The sequence below is a fragment of the Pelophylax lessonae genome (assembly GCF_965119305.1).
Source record: "Pelophylax lessonae genome assembly, chromosome: 4".
NCBI lineage: Eukaryota > Metazoa > Chordata > Amphibia > Anura > Ranidae > Pelophylax > Pelophylax lessonae.
Genome location: NC_138771.1, coordinates 113,214,267 through 113,231,805, shown reverse-complemented (window position 1 = coordinate 113,231,805; position 17,539 = coordinate 113,214,267). Strand labels below are relative to the sequence as shown.

Here is a 17,539-nt window from a genome sequence, read left to right as displayed (position 1 = left end):
GCTTGTGTAACTGCAGAGATCATATGGTCCTGCTATGTAGGATCGTATATCTCTGTGGTTACACGAAAAGCCATGCCCCTTTACAGTTAGAAACACACCCCTAGGGACACATTTAACCCCTGCCTCTCCAATAAAGTTAACCCCTTCCCTTTTACAGTAACAGTGCATATGTATAGCACTGATTACTGTAGTAATGTCACTGGTACCCCCAAAAGTGTCAAAAATGTCAGTCAAGGGTCCGATCTGTCCGCCGCAATGTCACAGTCTCGCAAAAAAAACTGCAGATCGCCGCAATTACTCGTTAAAAAAAAAAACAATAAAAATGACAAAAATCTTTCCCTTAGTTAGTAAACGCAATAACTTTTGCGCAAACCAATCAAAATACGCTTATTGCGATTTTTTTTACCAAACATATGTAGCAGAAAACAAATTGGCCTAAAATGTTAAAAAATTTAGATTTTTACATTTTTTTGGGGTAATTTCATATAAAAAAAATTTGAAAATATTGTTATTTTTTCAAAATTGTCGTTATTTATTTGTTTATAGCGCAAAAAGTAAAAATCGCACAGGTGATCAAATACCACCAAAAGAAAGCTCTGTTTCTGGGAAAAAAAGGACGTCAATTTCATTTGAGTACAGCATTGCACGACCGTGCAATTGTCCGTTAAAATCACGCAGTGCTGAATCGCAAAATAGGGCCTGGTCAGGAAGGGGGTAAAATTTTCCGGGGCTTAAGTGGTTTTAATAGATATTGGTAACTCCTTAACCTACTTGCTGTTCATCACTACAGGGATTTGGTGGTGGGATATTTGCACTTAATATTTATTGTCTATTGCCATAATATGAGAGTATCAATTTCTGCTGAATTTCTCATTTTTTATGTTATGGTTAGATATCAGTAAATCTTCCACCTGTCTGCTATGGTAGGCCATTTTTCTTGGCCTCTGTGCGTTCAGTCATCTAGCAGGTCACTGTTATGATGAAATTGGATGTCACCATTATAAACATCTACTATTATAACCATCTATTTTTTTTAGCAGAGACCTTTTAGCAGACTGTAAGTTAAGCAGTTTGCTGCAAAAATACTATCTGTCAATTTGCAGAACATATGGAATCCAGTTAAATGCCAATAATATGCCCCTCCATTTAAAGGAGAAGTGAAACTTCAAGGTGGGAAAGCACAGTTAGATAATATAGTAGGGAGTCAAAATAGTGAAAGACAAAAGATGACAGTTAGTGGATTAAACACCAAATATCACTGTTTGAATGACTGATTTTATAATCAACCTCCCCTACTTCTGATTAAACCCTTCCTAAAATAACATGTTTGTTAACATCTGGTTACATCTTAACCTTGTTAATGTATGTTGTGTGGGCTAAGGGCAGGTACAGGCAAGCAGGTATTTCAAAGAGAATGACAGGAAGGGGAGCATCTACCTAAACGCATGTAGCTGGAGTGCTATTACCTATCTCAGACAACTTTTAACAGTAGATGTGTTTTACTATTCCCCTTCCATGTTTGCCACTGACAGCAAATTGGAACACCTCCATGCATGATAATATTGGACATTTTAATTCCTGCTCAAAATGGCCCTTTCAAAATCTATAGCATCCCTGCCCCAGATTATTTATTTTCTAGGTCTGATCTGGCCTATCCCTAAACCTGGTGGTTGATTGCTCCTGTCTGCCTCTGGAAGAAGATTCCAGAAATAGAGCGGGAGGGTTAGCCACTGTGTTGGGAATATTTATGTGATCTCAGCCAATTCCTGGGAGGCTGGGCCAGAAGATGTGACTGGGGAGAAGATAAATGTTTGGGAGGGACTGTTCAGAGCTGTCTCCTGGGGTCTCTGGTCCAAGGATGCAGCCTGTGCTACCGAAGAGCTGTTAGGTCTCAGCATGTACTGGGTTGATGGCCTTGGGTAACTTGGACTTTGGAAAACTTGCAGGAACACACTGTCTGTGAAGCATGGCTAGAGTAGGGAAGCCTTTTACTGAAGAGTATCACAGGGAAGCTGGTAGGGAGCTGTCTCTGAACATTGTGAGTAGGGCCTTGCTTAGAGCTCTGAGGGAGCTTGTGTTTTCAGGGTTAGATGCCAGATGTTGCTACAAGGACTGATTGCTCTTACAGAATCTCAGATTAGCTGGCTGTCACCTCTACCTCCAGCAATACTTAAAGAAGAAGTATGGCCAAAGATGTTTTTGGCCACACTTCTCCTGTGGATGAAAGGAGTGCACTTAGTTCTGCACTCCTGTGACCCAGATTCAGCAGACAGTGGGCTAAAGTGTGCCGTTGGCTGACATCACAGAACTAGTCCAGGCTCTCCAGGGATCGCAACAATAATGTTGGGATTGCTGACTGGCAGTGGTCTCAGCCTCTCAGCAAGCTGCTGAGAACCTGAGTCAACTGTTCCAAGCTCTTGCACAGGCTGGCACTCCACTGAGCGCTGGAGGGACAGAGCAGAGAGCGGTGACTGACAGACAGCAAACTGTGCTCAGAGCAGACTGGAGAACTGAACTATTAGTGGTCTTTGATTGCTCAGTTTTCGGTGTAGAGCCAGCAGGGGACAGCTGCAACATCAGATTGATGATGTATCTACATAAGCTCGATATGAATGTGCATTCTATATATTAAAGTAAAAAAAACCTTCCAGTATCAGCTCCCCTCAAATATGGACAGTGTAACAATGATGTAAGACAACTAAAACCAATTGTTTTTATATGGCAGGAATATATGACACACAAGGCATGCATAAAACATTCTGAAAACCACAAACAGTATAGTAAGGATAATTTATACCAAGACATGTTCTTTCATCAGCGCAGGCAGTACAATGGGCTGAACAGTGTTTGCAGACACCATCTTCATCTGGATAATACCTCAGAGAACAATTTGAAAGGCACCTGCTGTTCTCCATGTACAGACCATCCACACAAGACAAACATTTTGTTTTACTTTCATCACATGTCCAGCAGGATCCGTCGCAGGTTTCACATAAGCCTTCAGCATTCCCAAAGTAGCCACTGCACAAATAAAGTATTATGTTACCAGACAGATTTTTGATTAATCTTCTACAGCATATGCCACTAAACTATGCCAGCTTAATAGTCAAATTCCAGTGTAACCTATAAATTTACAATCATTGTAGTAACCCAACGGCCATTGTATTTTAAACATTTATGTTGTCTGCATGTCTATATAATTCATGGGAATTCAAGTTTGCAAAATGTTGTTTCCAAAAAAATATAAGTGGTAAAGGTTGTAACAGAGGTCAGAGATATTGCGTTTTTTCATTTTATTTTGTTTTATAAAATTGACAATCTCTAACCCAGATGCAGTGTGTCACTAAGTCAACTTATCTGCATAATTTAGTTTGCGAGTTCCTGTGTCCCCACAGGGGGAAGGACATGAGGCTGCCCCCAGTAAGAAGTGCATAAATTATTGTATCCTGCTTGAGGATAGAGGCAGATTCCTGGGCACCGGAAGGTATGTGGCTTCCTTTTAAGGGCCACAGAAAACAATGAATGGGAGCAGACTATTCAGAGGAGCTCATGGTGGCAAGACTAGAAAATGCATGGAACTTGTAATGGTATTGTGCGTTGACACCCTAGTTTGTCAGGCCGCCATTTCGTTCAAACGCTGTCGCAAGCATCCATCTTGTGGTGCGAGCTTAGTTGACAGTGTCAGAAATGGTCATTCATACCAGCCTCATCCCCCAGCCTTTTGGCACTGTAATGACCCCCTGGGTCACTGAATGCCAGGTTCCTGCTAAGCTGACATTTTTCACACCTTTAATATACATAAGCAGCTTGACCAAGCAGGAGTTGTGTCTCCGAGGACAGCAGGGGGTCAGATTAGATGTCCAGTGAAGCTGCCTTGTACATTCTCAAAGCCAAATTGTTAAGTTACATCTCACAATCCGTGCTCAAATCATATCTTTTTACCCAAACATAACATATTAACAAAAAGGAGATATTTGGGTGCCCCATAAAATACCAATCGAATTAAGTCCCAACACGGACACCTTCATGCCTAGGAAAGACAAGCTAGCGATCCGATGCCTTACCGGTCAGGGGTTATTCCAAAATAACCCATGTTTAGTGTCTAAAGATAGGACATTCCAAACCGGACCATGAAATATCAGTTTCAAGCGCGTAACCGTTTCATATCTCCAGATATGAGTGCTTTTATGAATCTGTCAAAGCGGGAGGTCACTTAGCAGTTTATAGACTCAGAGCCATTGGCTGAGTACTTCTGGTGACACCCCCTGGAGGGTCAGAGAAAAAGACAGGGACTGAGAGAGTTCTCAGTTCTCATTCTACCATCGAGGCAATAACATCGCTTTAAGAGAGGACCGACCGCATGTTCAGTTTCTGAAACTAAGGTAATACCAGGACTGTTTTAATGCAAGTATTTTCATTCTTTTATTCTCCTATTTCTAAATTGCTGTATTGTGTCTCTATTTCTTTGTAACCCATTTTTCTGTAAATATTTTTATTCGCACCAATTTTAACCACTTGCCTACAGTGCACTTTCACCCCCTCCCTGCCCAGACCGATTTTCAGCTTTCAGCGCTCTCACACTTTGACTGAGAATTACTCAGTCATGCAACACTGTACCCATACAAAAATTGTGTCCTTTTTTTCACACAAATAGAGCTTTCTTTTGATGGTATTTGATCAATACTGGGTTTTTATTTTTTGTGCTATAAATAAAAAAAGACTGAAAATATCGTGAAAAAACGCATTTTTCTTTGTTTCTGTCATAAAATTTTGCAAATTAGTCATTTATCTTCACAAATTTTGGCCAAAATTTATACTGCTACTTATCTTTGGTAAAAATAACCCAAGTAAGTGTATATTATTTGGTCTTTGTGAAAGTTATAGAGTCCACAAGCTATGGTGCGAATCATTGAAAATTGATCACACTTGCTCACATCTGATGTACTGAAGGCCTATCTCATTTCTTGAGACACTAAAAAGTCAGGAAAGTACAAATACCCCCCAAATGACCCCTTTTTGGAAAGTAGACATTCCAAGGTATTTAATAAGGGGCATGGTGAGTTTTTTGAAGTTGTAATTTTTCCCACAATGCTTTGCAAAATGAAGATTATTTTTTTTTTTTTTACAAATTGCCGTATTAACAGGTTATTTCTCTCACACAGCACATGTATACTTGCAACTACACCCCAAAACACATTCTACTACTCCTCCTGAGTATGGCCATACCACATGTGTGAGACTTTTTCACAGCCTGGCCACATACAGAGGCCTAACATCCAAGTAGCAGCGTCCGGCATTCTAGGAGCATAAATTACACATATAATTTCCTGACAACCTATCGCACTTTTGAAGGCCCTGGAGCACCAGGACAATGGAAACCCCCATAAAATGACCCCATTTTGGAAAGCAAACAGCCCAACGTATAATTTTTGAGGCATAATGAGTCTTTTGAATATGTCATTTTTTTTCACAAGTTTTTGGAAAATGTGGAAAGAAAATGAAAACACATTTTTTTTAAACAAAGCTGTACATTTATGCAATATTTCTAACACATAGCATGTACATAGCAAAAATTGCACCCCAAAATACATTCTGCTATTCCTCCTGAGTATGGCGATACCACATGTGTAACACTTTTTCACAGCCTGGCCACATACATAGGCCTAACATCCAAGTAGCGCTTTACACAAAGTTGTCCATTTATCCACTTTAAGACTGGGCCTATTTTTGACACTTGGTGTTTACAAGCTAAAATCATTTTTTTTGCTAGAAAACTGCTTGGAACCCCCAAACATTATATATTTTTTTTTAGCAGAGACCCTAGAGAATAAAATGGAGATCATTGCAATATTTTTTATCACACCATATTTGCGCAGCAGTCTTCCAAATGCGATTTTTTTGAAAAAAATTCACTTTTTTGAACTAAAAAATAAGAAAACAGTAAATTTAGCACAATTTTTTCCATAATGTGAAGAATAATGTTACGCCGAGTAATTAGATACCCAACATGTCATGCTTCAAAATTGCGCATGCTCACAGAATGGCGCCAAACATTGGTACTTAAAAATCCCCATAGGCAACATTTTAAAAATTTCTGCAGGTTACTAGCTTAGAGTTACAGAGGAGGTCTAGGGCTCAAATTATTGCTCTCACTCTAACGATCGCGGCGATACCTCACATGTATGGTTTGAACACCGTTTACATATGTGGGCGGGACTTGCGTATGCGTTTGCTTCTGCGCGCGAACTAACGGGGACAGGGTGCTTTAATTTTTTTTTTTTTCCTATTTATTTTATTTATTATTTTTTTATTTTTACACAGTTTAAAAAAAAAAATTTTGATCATTTTTATTCCTATTACAAGGAATGTAAACATCCCTTGTAATAGAAATAGGCATGACAGGTCCTCTTTATTGTGAGATCTGGGGTCAAAAAGACCTCACACCTCACAACTACACTAAAAAAAAAAAAAAAAAAATTGTTGAAAGAGGAAAAAAAAAAAGAAAAAAAAAAAAGCGGCCCTTTAAACTGGTTGCTAGGCAATGTCTTTTGACGTAGCTCCGGTCCTCCAAGACCATAGAGTTGAGTGAGGGCCATCTTGCCCTCACTCGACTTCCTGTCTCTGAGGATCCGGGACCGGATAGTTTTCCCCGCTGCCGGCGGGTCCGGTAAGCTGGGAAAACGTCTGGGACGCGGCAGGAGGGGGGGGCACCTCTTCCCCTGCACCATAAGGGTAATTCCGCGGCGAATCCACCACTGGGACCACCCTTATCTGAAAGCCGACCGCCCGCCGTTTCAAAAAATACTGGGGTTATGGGGGCTATCTGCTGCCATAACCCCAGTATTTAGCTTTTAATGGCCGACGCATATAGTCGTTAGGCGGTCAGTAAGTGATTGCATGTATATGGCAAACAGGTGACGATGACTGATGGGGTGACAGGTGACGATGACTGATGGAGTGACAGGTGACAATTACTGATGGGGTGACAGGTGACAATGACTGATGGGGTGACAGGTGACGATGACTGATGGGGTGACAGGTGATGATGATTGATGAGGTGACAGGTGACGATGATTGATGAGGTGACAAGTGACGATGATTGATAGGGTGACAGATGACAATCACTGACGGGGTGACATGTGACGATGATTGATGGGGTGACAAGTGAAGATCACTGATGGGGTGTCAAGTGACGATGATTGATAGGGTGACAAATGACGATGACTGATGGGGTGACAGGTGACGGTGATTGATGGGGTGACAGGTGACGGGCGATGGTCACTGATGGGTGACAGGTGACGGGTAATGGTGCACGGCGGTACTGATGGCAGTCTCTGGTGACCGGTGAACTTTAGGCTACGTTCACATGTGAGCGTAGCGATCGCGGGCAGAATCACTGCGATTCTGCCCGTGATCCAGAAATCATTGCAAATTGCGGGATTTTGAACTGCCCGTTTTTTGCAATAGCACCCCAAACGCTGTGCGATGTTGCTGCGATTTCCGCCTGCCGAATCGAGGTAACATCACGCAAACAACGCATGACGCCCCAAAGAAACTCTTGTACCTTTTTTGGGCATCATGCGATGTTTGCGCGATGTTACCGCGATTCGGCAGGTGGAAATGGCGGCAACATCGCACAGCGTTTGGGGTGCTATTGCAAAAAACGGGCAACGCACAGGCGTCCCGCAATTTGCAATGATTTCCAGATCGCGGGCAGAATCGCGGTGATTCTGCCCGCGATAGCTGCGCTCACATGTGAACGTTATGGGTGTCAATTTCTGGGCACTGATGAGGTGACTGTTGGGTGACAGGTGACATTGGGGGGGGCTGAGGACTGTGTGGGGACCTTTATTAGTGTGATATTACTTTTGCAGGTACACAGAGCAGTAACTCACTATTTCTAGCTCTTCTCCCCTCACACTGGAAACGGTATGAGGGGAGAAGAGCTAGTAACAGTGAGTTACTGCTCTTTGTTTACATTTTCTGATCGGCTGTGAATGGATTCACAGCCGATCACATAGTAAACAGTCACTACGGAACACAGTGCCACCGACATGACCGCGCTGCGCGCTCCCGATCGCACGTGCGCGGTCATCTCCCGGGCGCCTCCATTGTGATCGGCTGTGTCATTGGAACACAGCCGATCACGTGGGAAACAGCCACGCCCAGTGGCTGTTTCCCCCCTGCCGGTGACCGGCTGTGTTCCGGGGACACGCCGACACCGGCAGTGCACGGCGGCGCGCCCGCGAACGCGCGCCTGCCCTGCATTTCCTGGGTCACGTCATATGACGTCCGCCCAGGATAATAGCCGCACCGTCCCGCCGTCATATGACGGCGGGCGGGCGGTAAGTGGTTAACCTTTCTTATAATTAAACCTTATTTTGAAAAGTGTTAACTTTGTCTCTAAGCTCTTAAACGCAACTTGACCCAAACGAACCTGCCTCCTGAAGCGCGCTACTGTGTGTTACAGACGGTTATTTTAAAGTCATAATGGATATTTGTACTGTTTAGGCTAGCCTATCTGAAACATTCTGGTCTGAGGTGACAGTGTGTTACAGACGGTTATTCTAAAGTCATAATTGATATTTGTCAAACCACGAACATCCTCTAGGCTCAGTATAACGTAGAGGTGGTGGCAGGAAAGGGTTAATCGTTTAATTAACCCGGTGACGATCTAGATTGTGGTCCCGCAAGCTGGACAATCGGTTTGCTGGGTGCAGCTGAGAGTGGCATTGTTACTCAAGTGACGGCAGGGTGTGAGATTGCTTGGTCTTGGGTCACGAGGTGGATGAGAAGGCCAGGGGTCTGATACCCGCCACCGTCACAGAACTGCTGAGACGGACTTTGCTTTCTGCACTGCTGGGCCTTGTAGCTCTGTGTGGCTTTCTGGGAACTGGGACTTTACTCTTCGCTCTTCCTATAACTGTGGCTTGTGTGGCCCTGAAGCTGAGGCCAAGGCATACAGCCCTCTGTGGACCCCGATGGGTTTGTGAAGGACATCTGCCCTCTGGACCTCTGTTTCCCTGCCACTCTGCCTGGACTTCCTCTGCTGAGGCTGCTGTTGACTGGTGAGTCCCTGGACCCTTGCTGTGCCTATTACTGCCCATCCCTCATTGTGCTTGGATTGTGGTTCTGGGCTCTGATGTACCAGCTTGTGGCCTGCTACTTACTGTGCCTGGATCATTGTCCTGTGACTCTGGACTGAGTTCCTGTTGTACCTAATTGCTGCCCTTTGTGCTGGCCTGTACCCTGGATGTGCCATACCTTGCTGCCCAGCATCCCTGCCCTCTGTGCGAAGGACTTTAACCCCTGTTGTGCCAAACTCTGCTCTGCCCTTGTTCCAAGGACTTAGACCCCTGCTGTGCCAACTCTGCTCTGCCCTGTGTACCAAGGACTTAAGCAGTGCTGTACCTTCTGTTTGCCCTGTGGGCTATCACCACTTTACTGTCCAATATTGCTGCCATGACGAACACTCTTCATTGCTGTGTCTTCTGTTCGCCCTGTAGACTGCCCCCCTTGCTTTTCCTTATTGCCAGCCTGAGAGTCACCCTTTGTTGCTGTGCCTTCTGTTTGCCCTGTGGACTGTCCCCCCTTTGCTGTCCCCTTTAGCTGCCCTTAGGTTAACCCTTCCTTGTTGTGCCTTCTGTTTGCCCTGTGGACTATTCATCCTACTGCCACTATTCCTGTACCCCGAATTCCACAATACATTCCCACCAGTTGGGTTTTATGTGATCTGCCTATGTGTGCTCTCTCTCTCTCTCTGCGCTCCTACCTCATCATAAAAATCCATAGATTATATTTTTTTTATCTAAATTAATTAATTAATAAAAATATATGAAATGAATTTCAAATCAGGGGCCCATTTGCATTAAAAAAGTAGCCTTGGAAACACACCTTAGTTAAAACTACTCTACCAAATCGAACCTAGTTGGGTTATAGCATGAAAGGTTATGAATTTACTCCCAACTAGTACTAGGTCTGAAAATTTTGTGGGAGATTACATCAAAGCTGCAACTTACTGCACATAATGTGCAAGCCTTAAGCTATCCACATATCTCAAGGCAGGTTCAGTCTATTTTCTCTACTGCACCCCACTGCAGGTGGTGCTCAATTGCAGTGGAATTGCAGAGGGAGAGGAAGTCAAGAGGAACATGGTTCTTCTATGGTTTATTGAGTCACTGGGGAAGCTATTCGGTTGGATGCTACCAGCCCATATGACTATGGATGCCATCTTGGGACCCTGGCACCAGGTTTGGGGCATATTTCCTGTGTGAGTAGTGTGGGGACAGGTCATCCATCTGTCAGGGACATTATTAGTGGTTGGGAGAGGTTCCAGAATAGGGAAAACGCAAGAACATGCTAACCTTTCTAAAAGCCTCCCTGTTTGGGCACAGACTGGCCAGGCCACATTCCATCCCTCAAGACAGACACTGTCGGTGCATTCGAGTTGCACCCCCAAGAGGAGGAGGGGGTTCTTTCCATTTCAATTATATTAACCATTGGAACAGCTGACTAGACTTAGTGGAACATTTATTGGTTATATCAGAGAACCCTGATTATGGTATTAACTGTAAGTTGTTGATTCAAATAGGTGGTTTCCTTCCCCCTCTCCCCCTTTTTTTTTTTGTCTTTGTTTTATGTTTGTTTTTTTTTGTTCTTAGACTCATATCTGTGTTTCTCCTGATGAACGAACTGTGAAACGCGTTGAGATCGATACAGCACAGTATATTGAGATTGATATTGACATAGCACAGAATGTTGGAAATAGATGAAGTCATATTTTGAATGAATTTATAGTTAATTTTTTGCTTTGTTTCTACTGATGAATTTATATTGTAAAGATTTTTCATGATTACATTTTATATGTATATTTCTTCATGTAATAAATTTATATATTTTTAATGTTTGGTGTGTGTCTCCTAAAAGTCCAGTGGGCCCTTATCTTCTGTCTTTGTGTATATTTTTGGGACTAAGACACACCTTGATTCCATATACATCAGCTTGGTTCATTTGTATTCGGTGCATCCAAGACCTGCTGTTACACTGTTTGCTGCAACATCCTGTGAGTGCACCTGATCGGGTTGACTTCCCACCAAGTAATTAGATAGGGAGAGAATCCTAGTGGACCCAGTTTTCTTTGCAAACTCTCACTAGTTCACGGCCCCTAGGATCACTTCACAAAGGGGGTGCAGGTGGAAGATAAGAAAATAGTAAGGTCTAGGTAGGGGTGACGGCAGACAGCAGGCAAGTAAGCAGTTAGTTCAAGGCAGCAAGACATCTATTATAGCACTTAAGCTCTGGGTAGCTGACGATGAGGCACAGCACCAACCATTTCAAAGGCTGATGCTTTAATACTTATCTGGTTATAGGGCAAAGGACATGCCTAGTGTCATTTCGGGGAACTCTAAGAATTCTGGAAACCCTGGAAGACCTGGCAGAGATCCTGTGATAATTGGAGGTTCTGGGAATCCTGTAAATTCTGAAAGACCTGACAGGGATCCTGTGAGTATTAAAGGTACTAGCCTTCCTTAAAAACCCAGAAGACCTGCCAGGGATCCTGTGAATATTGGGGGTTTGGGAATCCTGAAAGACCTGGAATGGATTCTTAGATTACTGTAACAGTTAATCAGTAAAATGAAAACCTCAGCTAACTGTGTCTGTGAGGAGATTAGTAGAAAAGCCGAGATACCACACCGTGTAGCCAATCTCCATTGATGAAGTCAGAAATGACAAAAAGCTTCGGGACATGGCTATGCAGAGCGCGGTTCATGTGTTGATTATGGGAGAGTGTGGAAGGTGACTACACTGACAGTTGAAACCAGCGTGGAGGTGGTGAGACTGGTATGAGTTGTTGCTTATCTGATACCTACCCATTTACATGCAATGTACAAGATGATTTTTAATGTGAGTGGTTTACTTGGATTTTAATAAATGTTTTATGGGATTAATGCACAATAGTGCATAAATCCCATAAAACATTTATTAAAATCCAAGTAAACCACTCACATTAAAAATCATCTTGTACATTGCATGTAAATGGGTAGGTATCAGATAAGGAGGCTTTTTGTTTTCTCTCACACACATGCGATGAGATGAGACCTGCTGATTGTGGAGTGATACTACCAGGTGGATATTGACCTGAAAGCTTATTTGCCTTTTCATGAGAGTGAAAGGCAATTCAGCCTGGTGAGTGCATTTCCATAGGGGAGACAGCTCTATTTAATCGCACTGGTGGTGGATAAAAGGTGTATTATTCCTGGCTCTACTCACATAGAGAGTTGACTGTTAGTCACAAACTTTCCTGAATTGAATAACTTTGAAGATTTATTTTTGATTTATACACCAATATTTTGTTTGACAGTTGTATGGACTTATTTATATGATTTTGAATTTTATGAATATTTAGTTTTATTTTTACATTTGATTATATCACTTGCAGACATATGATTGTCCACTGCATAGTAGCAGTGGTTGCACTACTGTGGAATTGATTATTGGTTGGTACACTAGTAATAATGTCAACATTTTTTGGATTTATTATTTAAGTAGCAGCACTGAAATATATAGCACTAGAGATGATTTTTGGAATCCTAAGCACAGTGAAACACACAAATTGTTCTTATTTAATCTGTTTTGTTTTTTGATACGTTGTATTTTTTACACAGCTATGGGCCTGTAGCAAAATTTAATTAAAAAGTTAATTAAAACTCTGGTGGGAACTCGCCTACTAGGAACTGTCTGACACACAGTAGGTAAGAACTACTAAGTGTCGGTTCACACTATGGCGATCCGACTTCGGGGGCGACCTGTGAAGTCGCATGCACCGCGACTTGCACGGACTTAACATAATGGAAGTCAATGCAAGTCGCTCCGATGTCGCCCCGAAGTAGTACAGGAACTATTTTCTAAGTCGGAGCGACGTGAGTCGCTCCCATTAGAACGGTTCCCGTAGCACAGAATGGACCGCGACTTGTCAGGCTGACCAGTCGCCTGACAAGTCGCGGTAGTGTGAACCGGGACTAAGAGTACATAACTTCCTATAGTATAAACTTCACGTGAATTTTTATTTTGTCTGGACCCTTTGTTACACGTATTTAGGGACAATCAACTGATTCACTTTAATGCCTCCCTCCCCTGCAGCCTTCGCTCTATTTAGTGGCTTGGAGCATAGAATATATCCAGAAGAAACAAGTACCTTTAGCGGAGAATTACAGTAACCAACTGGTAAGTTTTTCCATTAATATTTTCAGCTTTATATCTGTTTCTGTATTGGTACTGCTAGTTGTAAGCATATTCAAATAAAGTGGGAGCACTAAATGACGGCCAGCGGGTGAGCCCTGGGGAATGTTTGTGGTAAGACCCGGGGGGCCAAGCCTAAAGCTATGTAAGGGGCCCCAAAAGTTCTGATGGCTACCCTGGATGAGAGTAGGACCTTACATGCAGAGTTGTCTTGATAGGTAACTGGCAGAACTAAACAAAGGGGAATTGCACTAATTTACTAATTATCTGATACCGTAGGGGAGCATTACTTACTCTGGACAGCCAGAAAGGCAGCTTCCTTCATGAAGAAACAAATGATGATCTTTGGAATTACATTTTAGGCAGTGTTCACTGCTACCTGCACAACTTTCACAGGTCACTGAGCATTTTTCACAGGTTTGACTGAACGGATCTCCAAAGAATCCCTGTGGACAGCTGGGAACACACTGATTTTCCTCGTCCAGAAAAAAACCTGAAATACAGTCAGGAATTGCATGAGAGATCCTCACTGTACATCCTAACCTTGTTCAAGGTCACTGTAATAGGGCAATCATCTTCAATGATCTCATTCAGAATTAATCAGACACAGTGCAATCATTTTTGACTAGAAAATGTTTTTGTCTCCTCTTAAAACTTGTCATCAAGTAGGAACTATCAGTAGTTTTGACAGAAACCTAAAATATGCAAAAAAGGATAAATATGAATACTTTCATTTGACGTCAGTCTGCTTATTAAATCATAAACTATGTGCAGATATATGAATAGATACAATGCCATTAAACATTATTCAGTAATGTGCAATGTTCTCCCTGTGCCTGTGTGGGTTTCCTCTAGGTACGCCAATTTTCCCCCACACTCCAAAAACATGCTGGTAGGTAATTGGCTCCTGTCTGAATTGACCCTAGTATATGTAAGCATGAATGTGGGTTAGAAACCTTAGATTGTAAGCTCCTTGAGGGCAGGGACTGAAGTTAGTGTACAATGTATACTGTATATGTAAATCGCTGTGTAAAATATTGTCAGTGCTATATAAATACCTGTAATAAATAAATAAATAAAATACCATCTCATGGATAGGCAATGCTATATTTGCTTTTTTAACATGTATATATCATTCATCATGCATTTAAAAATCAGGGGTTGAAACAAAACCTTTGTAAGCACTAACTGTCATAGCGAAAAGGTGCTAAAAGACAACAGGAGAGCTATGATCGCCAAGAAAAAAGTGCCCCAAAAACCAGGCCAGGTAGCAAAATTTGAGGGCCTGTACACACATGCGCAATGCAGTAATGCACTGTAAAACACGTATGTTACAGCATCTTGCTGTAACGCACTGTACATGTGTGTGTGCTACAATGTCATTCATCTTTAATAGCACCTTAATGCCCCAGCGCTGCATGCGATGTGTACTACACATGCATTGCAATGCACTGCAAAACAATGCAGCCTGCTTTTCCTACATTGCAGTGCACTATGGCCCATTCAGTGTGAATGTGCTGCCCAAAGTGTGAACGGGCCCTATAAGTCATTATAGACAGGTGGGTTGTATGCATACAATGCAGTCAGGCAGGGCTCGGAAAGCCATGGCTGCTGAGGATAGAGGAGACATGATAGGACTAAATGTCCAAGACAGTCTGGGGTGGACCAGGCTGCGGATCGGAGCCAGAGGCTAATAACAACCAGTCCAGCAGGGGGGCTGACTGACTAGAAAAGCCAAAGCTATAACAAATTATAAGGAGGCTGAGAAACATTTGTTGTCGTGTGGGGCTGAATTACCTTTTCCAATGTTAGATCCCCGTGCTTTCATTCTTTGTTGTGAGCAAAAGTAATTCCCCTAAATTGCACCTTGGTGACTGTAGTGAGTTCTTAGAGGCTCTCCTTTTGAAGGTGACCAATCACAATCTCCCTCTCTCTATATATATATAAATATAAATATATATATATATATATATATATATATATATATATATATATATATATATATATTTTTTTATATAGCACCCTCCTAGGTAGGTGCTAGTGAGAAAGTATAGTTTTGAGCTCTGTCTGCTGACCAGAAGAGCTGCAGGTAAATCTATATTGTTCTCTGCCTACCAGAGAGCAGGATCTGTTAATGAGGTCTGCTCATTGTGCTCAGCATGCAGTTCATTCAGTCTAGAGAGTGTTTCACACTGTTCCAATAGGGAGGCATGTTGAACAGTGGGAGGAAACCTGACGAATGGGTGCATGGGCTTTTAATACAGTCCTGATGATTGGCAGAGGGCAGGGTGCCTCGGTGCATGTTGGGATACTGTATAAATGCCAGGAGCACATGTGCTCGAGGTCTTTCGTTGTCGAGCAGAGTCCCGGAGGGAGGGGGCGGCTGCCTCCTCCTTTGTAGAGGTGCCATGCAGCATCAGAGGGTCGTTCTGAGGGCCAGAGGAGTGGTCGGAAGGAGCTGAATCCAGAGGTCCAGGGTAGCTAACTGAGAAGGGAGACACTGGAGGTCCTGTTTCTGCAGTATCATGAGTACAGGAACTTATGTCAAGGGCCCTGACCTGAGGGGGGCCATCCCTGCTCCTAGGATAGTCAGTGGATGGGTGTCAGTTGAAAAGGGATGCTGGTGAGAGAGTCCTGAAGACAAGATATCAATCACCAAGTCATCTTGTCAGAGAGTAGAGAGAGCAAGCTACTTAACCTCATCTACACTTGTGGCAGTGTGGATTAATAGACTGGCTGTTCCCAAGTACAGAAGAAGTTCTAGAGGTAGAAGTCCTCATCTATGTGAATAGTTCCATTGGAGTATCCCACTATTCCCTTCTCCTATCCCAACTACAAAATAAACAAACAAAACCAACACCCCTAGACGGGCAGTGCTATATATATATATATATATATATATATATATATATATATATATATATATATATATATATATATATATATATATATATATATATACATATATATATATATATATATATATATATATATATATATACACACACACATACATATATATATATATATATATATATATATATATATATACACAGTGCCTTGCGAAAGTATTCGGCCCCCTTGAACTTTGCGACCTTTTGCCACATTTCAGGCTTCAAACATAAAGATATAAAACTGTAATTTTTTGTGAAGAATCAACAACAAGTGGGACACAATCATGAAGTGGAATGAAATTTATTGGATATTTCAAACTTTGTTAACAAATAAAAAACGGAAAAACTGGGCGTGCAAAATTATTCAGCCCCTTTACTTTCAGTGCAGCAAACTCTCTCCAGAAGTTCAGTGAGGATCTCTGAATGATCCAATGTTGACCTAAATGACTAATGATGATAACTAGAATCCACCTGTGTGTAATCAAGTCTCTGTATAAATGCACCTGCACTGTGATAGTCTCAGAGGTCCGTTTAAAGCGCAGAGAGCATCATGAAGAACAAGGAACACACCAGGCAGGTCCGAGATACTGTTGTGGAGAAGTTTAAAGCCGGATTTGGATACAAAAAGATTTCCCAATCTTTAAACATCCCAAGGAGCACTGTGCAAGCGATGATATTGAAATGGAAGGAGTATCAGACCACTGCAAATCTACGAAGACATGGCCGTCCCTCTAAACTTTCAGCTCATACAAGGAGTAGACTGATCAGAGATGCAGCCAAGAGGCCCATGATCACTCTGGATGAACTGCAGAGATCTACAGCTGAGGTGGGAGACTCTGTCCATAGGACAACAATCAGTCATATACTGCACAAATCTGGCCTTTATGGAAGAGTGGCAAGAAGAAAGCCATTTCTTAAAGATATCCATAAAAAGTGTCGTTTAAAGTTTGCCACAAGCCACATGGGAGACACACCAAACATGTGGAAGAAGGTGCTCTGGTCAGATGAAACCAAAATCAAACTTTTTGGCAACAATGCAAAACGTTATGTTTGGCATAAAAGCAACACAGCTCATCACCCTGAACACACCATCCCCACTGTCAAACATGGTGGTGGCAGCATCATTGTTTGGGCCTCCTTTTCTTCAGCAGGGACAGGGAAGATGGTTAAAATTGATGGGAAGATGGATAGAGCCAAATATCCATGGGACCATTATAGGACCATTCTGGAAGAAAACCTGATGGAGTCTGCAAAAGACCTGAGACTGGGACGGAGATTTGTCTTCCAACAAGACAATCATCCAAAACATAAAGCAAAATCCACAATGGAATGGTTCACAAATAAACATATCCAGGTGTTAGAATGGCCAAGTCAAAGTCCAGACCTGAATCCAATCGAGAATCTGT

General features: G+C 42.4%; 1 protein-coding gene across 1 annotated transcript in view; it reads right to left on the bottom strand.

Annotated features, from left to right (window-relative positions):
• Nucleotides 1–17,539, bottom strand: part of LOC309554945 (uncharacterized protein) — a 244,789-nt gene that overhangs the window by 152,712 nt on the left and 74,538 nt on the right. Inside the window, exons 8-9 of the mRNA XM_082256696.1 lie at nucleotides 13,534–13,732; nucleotides 2,798–3,021 (exon numbers count right to left, since the gene is read on the bottom strand). Coding sequence (XP_082112822.1) covers nucleotides 2,798–3,021; nucleotides 13,534–13,732 — 423 coding nt within the window. The remainder of the gene's footprint in view (nucleotides 1–2,797; nucleotides 3,022–13,533; nucleotides 13,733–17,539) is intronic.